The 6165-nt window shown below is 50.3% G+C and overlaps 1 protein-coding gene across 1 annotated transcript in view; it reads right to left on the bottom strand.

Moving 5' to 3' along the window:
* The window catches only part of nmbr (neuromedin B receptor), a gene marked incomplete at both ends in the record, with an annotated part of 18072 nt that extends 14855 nt beyond the window's left edge, over positions 1–3217 (bottom strand). The window contains one exon of the mRNA XM_080527421.1: positions 2739–3217. Coding sequence (XP_080383547.1) covers positions 2739–3217 — 479 coding nt within the window. The remainder of the gene's footprint in view (positions 1–2738) is intronic.
* Between the last annotated feature and the right edge of the window lie 2948 nt (positions 3218–6165).

The following is a 6165-nucleotide window of genomic DNA, read 5'->3' as shown; positions in this document are numbered from 1 at the left end:
GCAGCATGGGTCCCAGTGTGGAGGAGCAGCATGGGTCCCAGTGTGGAGGAGCAGCATGAGTCCCAGTGAGGAGGAGGAGCAGCATGGGTCCCAGTGAGGTGGAGGAGCAGCATGGGTCCCAGTGAGGAGGAGGAGCAGCATGGGTCCCAGTGAGGAGGAGGAGCAGCATGGGTCCCAGTGAGGAGGAGGAGCAGCATGGGTCCCAGTGAGGAGGAGGAGCAGCATGGGTCCCAGTGAGGAGGAGGAGCAGCATGAGTCCCAGTGAGGAGGAGGAGCAGCATGGGTCCCAGTGAGGAGGAGGAGGAGCAGCATGGGTCCCAGTGTGGAGGAGGAGCAGCATGAGTCCCAGTGTGGAGGAGGAGCAGCATGAGTCCCAGTGAGGAGGAGGAGCAGCATGGGTCCCAGTGTGGAGGAGGAGCAGCATGAGACCCAGTGTGGAGGAGGAGCAGCACGCCAAGTTCTTTTTTACAGGTCAGAAAATGTGCATCTTAGTTGCATACGCATGCTTTTTTGCGTATGCAACGTTTATACATGAGGCCCCTGGTGTTCTACCTCCCCCAGCCTCCCCTGGTGTTCTACCTCCCCCAGCCTCACCTGGTGTTGTACCTCCCCCAGCCTCCCCTGGTGTTCTACCTCCCCCAGCCTCACCTGGTGTTCTACCTCCCCCATCCTCCCCTGGTGTTCTACCTCCCCCATCCTCCCCAGGTGTTCTACCTCCCTCTCCTCCTTTCTTCCTCTCCTCTCCTCCTCTATTCCTCTCCTCCTCTCCTTTCATCCTCTCATCCTCTCTTCCTCTCCTCCTCTCTTCTCCTTCTCTCCTCCTTGTGGATGAACGTGGTGGTGGTGGTGGTGGTGATGAAGATGATGGTGGTGGAGGTGGTGAAGATGATGATGATGGTGATGGTGATGAAGATGATGGTGGTGGTGGTGGTGATGATGAAGATGATGATGATGGTGATGGTGATGAAGATGATGGTGGTGGTGGTGGTGGTGATGAAGATGATGGTGGTGGTGGTGATGAAGATGATGGTGGTGGTGATGGTGGTGGTGGTGGTGGTGGTGATGAAGATGATGGCGGTGGTGGTGATGAAGATGATGATGGTGGTGGAGGTGGTGGTGGTGAAGATGATGATGGTGGAGGAGGTGGTGAAGATGATGATGATGATGATGGTGATGATGGTGGAGGTGATGAAGATGATGATGGTGGTGGAGGTGGTGATGAAGAAGAAGATGATGATGGAGGTGGTGATGAAGATGGTGATGATGGTGGAGGTGAAGAAGATGATGATGGTGGTGGAGGTGATGAAGATGATGATGATGGTGGTGATAATGATGATGATGATGATGATGATGATGATGATGGTGGAGGTGAAGAAGATGGTGATGATGGTGGAGGTGATGAAGATGATGACGATCAGAATCAAAATTGCTTTTATTACATCAATGTACGGTACACAGAGTAACATTCTTGGGTTCAGGTTCTTCGACATTGGCGTTGCAGCAGAATACAAAATCAATAATAATAGAATAAAGCAGGGTACAAAATCAACAATAATAGAATGAAGCAGAATACAAAATCAACAATTATAGAATAAAGTAAAATGGAAAAAAAAAAGATAAAGTGACGGTAGTTGTACTACAGCGGGACCAGTCGTACTGCAGTGGAACAGTAGTGCAAAATGCTGTGCAGGTTACAATGAGATAATACAGTATGCAATATAGTACAGATATGGAGCAGTACAGGAAGTTCAGGTAGAAGTAGTGTTCAAGTAATCAGGTAGTGTGCAGGTAGTCATAATATATATCATTTACGCAGTGGGATGATGAAGATGATGATGATGATGATGGTGATGGTGATGATGATGATGATGATGATGATGATGATGATGATGATGATGATGATGATGATGATGAGCCATGAGTTCAAGTCCCACCTGGGAACACCACCACTAGTGGGTCCTTGAGTAAGACCTGGGAACACCATCACTAGTGTGTCCTTGAGTAAGGCCTGGGAACACCATCACTAGTGTGTCTTTGAGTAGGACCTGGGAACACCACCACTAGTGTGTCCTTGAGTAAGACCTGGGAACACCACCACCAGTGTGTCCTTGAGTAAGACCTGGGAACACCACCACTAGTGTGTCCTTGAGTAAGACCTGGGAACACCACCACTAGTGTGTCCTTGAGTAAGACCTGGGAACACCACCACTAGTGTGTCCTTGAGTAAGACCTGGGAACACCACCACTAGTGTGTCCTTGAGTAAGACCTGGGAACACCACCACTAGTGTGTCCTTGAGTAAGACCTGGGAACACCACCACTAGTGTGTCCTTGAGTAAGACCTGGGAACACCACCACTAGTGTGTCCTTGAGTAAGGCACTTAGCCCTGAGCTACTCCAGGGACACTGTCCCTGCATGGAATATCTAACTGTAGGTTGCTTTGGATAAAAGCGTCTGTTAAAAGGTTCAAATGTAAATGATGATGATGATGATGGTGAATTGGTGGTGGTGGTGGTGATACTATCCCTCATGACATAATATCACGCATTGAACTCTACTGTACTTTTAAGACAGTATATTCATATAAATTAAACAGTGATTTGAAATTTGAAATCGGTGTTATGATTTTAGCACTTTCACACGGCCATAGGCTATATGTTGATGTCCTACGTGAGTGACTAACTAACGGACCACAAAAACAAACAACCAAAACATTTCCACCTGTAAACTCTTCATACCTGTCAGCGCTGAGCGCTGTGAGCGTGAACACCGACACGCCGACTGACGTCAGCTGGATCGCCGGTATGAGTTTGCAGGCGACCGTGCCGAAGATCCACTCCTCGAAGAAGTAACGGGACGCGTCCACCGGGACGCACGTGACCAGCAGCAGCAGATCCCCGGCAGCCAGGCTCGAGATGAAGATGTTCGGGACGCTCCTCATCGCGCTGGTGGTGACGAAGATTTTCACCAGGGTGATGTTCCCCAGCAGCCCCACGGAGATGATCAGCAGGTACACGGACGGGATCACACACCGGATGACAAAATCTATCGTTTCTCTCCCGTCCGGTATCCAGTGATTCCAGTCCTCGGTAAAGTTGTAAAAGCCGCGGGTCTTGGTGAGAGACAGGTTGTCTGAGGGGTCCTCCGTGTCCCTGGCGAGAGACAGGTTGTCTGAGGGGCTCCTGGTGAGAGACAGGTGGTCTGAGGGGTCCTCCATCTCTGTGTCCGCGAGTAGGTTGAGATATCCAAGAATCACGCAACGACGCGCTGATCAAGTCTTTTTTTTTCTTCTTTTTTTTCTGAGGTTACACGGCAGCTGTCCGTCCAAGGAAGTACTGGACCGGTCCGGGGGACTGGGGGTCCGGGGAACCGGGGAGGTGTAGCGTGGTGGAGGGAGTCACTTTTTCAATGTGCGCAGAGCAACGATGACGAGAACAAATATCCCAGAGTCTGATTATCCTCAGAACGAACATATATAATGATAAATCAATATAAATTATTCATTTGAGGCAATTCACCGATAAAATGTTCACGTTTAAGGTGATACTCTGGTTGGTTGGGAAGATAACCGCGGTTCTCCTGTGAAAGCAGACGCGGGTTCCATTAGTTACCGGGAGAGAACCCCGTTAGCCGCGCGCTCCCGGAGTTACCGGAGAGGAAGCCTCGCGTGCAGGTGTTCTTATGAATGAGAGGTGCCGCCTTGGCAGCGGTATGTCTTCATGCCTCTCTCTCTATCTCTCTCTCTCTCTCTCTCTCTCTCTCTCTCTCTCTCTCTCTCTCTGAGTCGCCGGGGAGGAGGGGAGAGGGAGGGGAGGAGGGGTGAGGGGAGAGGGGAGAGGGGAGAGATGAGGGGAGTGGTATGAGAATCAGAATCAGAAAGCTTTATTGTCATTGCACGAACAGTACAAACAAATGTGTTTATGCATCACCTAAAAAACGACACCTGCATACATACACTACCACACCACAACATTCATATACCACATACACCCATATATCAGAATAAATATAAGTTAAAAAGGAAGTTTTAAAGGAAGTATAAAAAGCAGCATTGAAGAACATCAGAGCATCAGAGCATCACAACAAAATATTGCACATCAGTGGTAAATATTGCACATCAGTAGCCAAAGTCATATTGCACTTAAGCTCCTGGGTATGATGAAGCGGACGTGGTGGCAATAGGGGGGGGGGGGGGGTGTTTATTTAGTTCAGTGATGGCTCTAGGAAAGGAGGGGAGAGGGAGGAGGGGAGAGGGATGGGGCAGAGGGATGTGGGGGAGATGGGGGGGAGAGGAATGAGGGGTGGGGGATGAGGAGATGAGGGGATGAGGGAAGAGGAGATGAGAGGAGAGGGATAAGGGCACGACGGGAGAGGGAGAAATCCAATAAACGTAAAGGTAATCAGAACGGCTGAGCAGGAGGAGAGGAAATCACAACATCAACTCTCCTCTGGAGGGAAGGCATGAAGCACTGAGGAATGGTGATGTAAACAGAAAGGTGTACGTGTGTGTGTGTGTGTTTGAGAGAGAGAGGGGGGGATAGAGAGGGGGAAGAGAGAGAGGTGGGGGAGAGAGAGAGGGGGGGAGGGGTGGGAGAGAGAGTTGGGGAGAGAGAAAGGGGTGGGAGAGAGAGGGGTGAGAGAGAGGGGGGGATAGAGAGGGAGAGAGAGGGGGGGGAAGGGGTGGGAGAGAGAAGGGTGAGAGAGAAAGGGGTGGGAGAGAGAGGGGGATAGAGAGAAAGAGAGAGAGAGAGGGGGGAGAGAGAAAGAGAGAGAGAGGGGGGAGGGAGAGAGAGGGGGGGGGGAGAGAGAAAGGGGTGGGAGAGAGAGGGGTGAGACAGAAAGGGGTGGGAGAGAGAGGGTGTGAGACAGAAAGGGGTGGGAGAGAGAGGGGTGAGAGAGAGAGGGGGAGATAGAGAGAAAGAGAGAGAGGGGAGGAGAGAGAGAGGGGGGGGGAGTACGATGATATATTGCTTTTCAGTGTTTATCTGGTGACATCTGCTGGTTCATACCAGATGTCATGGACTGTGTGTGAGTGGCAGAACACCACTGACGTATAGAGAACATACATTCTCTATAGAGAACATAAATTATTTCATATTTTTCCCCATAGAAATGTCTCTGTGTATTTCTCTATTGATTATGAAGTCTCTCTCTCTCTCTCTCTCTGTCTCTCTCTCTCTGCTCTACAGTATCAGTCCCTCTCTCTCTCTCTCTCTCTCTCTCTCTCTCTCTCTATATATACTGTATATATATATATATATATATATATATATATATATATATATATATCCCTCTCTCTGTATCTCTCCCTCTCTCTCTCTCTCTCTGTATCTCTCTCTCTCTCTCTCTGCTCTACAGTATCAGTCCCTCTCTCTCTCTCTCTGCTCTACTGAAAAGGTCCCCCTCACCCTGAGCAGCATTTCAGAGTTGTTCAGATGATTTGGACGAGGCTTCAAACCGCCACCTGTATCCCAGAGCCCCCCGCTGTGCCCGGGCAGCCGGTGCGGTCGGTGATTATGCTCCGCTATTTAGACTGAGAACGTTTCAGAGAAACGGCCCGTGGAAGTGCTGCGGGGGTGAGGAGAGGGGGAGAGGAGGAGAGGGGGAGAGGAGAGGGGGAGAGAGAGGAGAGAGAGGAGAGGGGTAGAGGAGAGGAGGAGAGGAGAGCATGAGAGAGGAGGAGAGGGGGAGAGAGAGGAGGAGAGAGAGGAGGAGAGAGGAGAGAGAGAGGAGGAGAGAGAAGAGGAGGAGAGGGGGAGAGAGGTGGAGAGGAGAGAGAGGAGGAGAGAGGAGAGGAGGAGAGAGGAGGAGAGGGGAGAGAGGTGGAGAGGAGAGAGAGGAGGAGAGGACAGAGAAGAGAGGGGAGGAAAGAGGAGGAGAGAGGAGGCATTAATGTTAAACTTTCACGGATATGAATATTCTGCCAATGTACAAAACGAGGAAAATATACTATTTATACCAGCTGATAAGTCATGTCTAATTCATTGTGATTGGCGTCGCCGCTAAGAAGCTCATTTAAACCCCAGAGTCCAGAGGCCTAATCACGGCTTAGAAATTAGTTTACTTTGAGGTGTCGCTGTCGATGCCTTTGATGATTGGAACGCTCCACTGACATGTTCTCCTCCTTTGATCATCCCTCCATCCCTGCATCTCTCCATCCCTCCA

Source organism: Nansenia antarctica (assembly GCF_963989245.1).
Source record: "Nansenia antarctica genome assembly, chromosome: 3".
In the NCBI taxonomy this organism is placed as follows: Eukaryota; Metazoa; Chordata; class Actinopteri; order Argentiniformes; family Microstomatidae; genus Nansenia; species Nansenia antarctica.
This window is presented reverse-complemented; position numbering and strand designations above follow the sequence as displayed.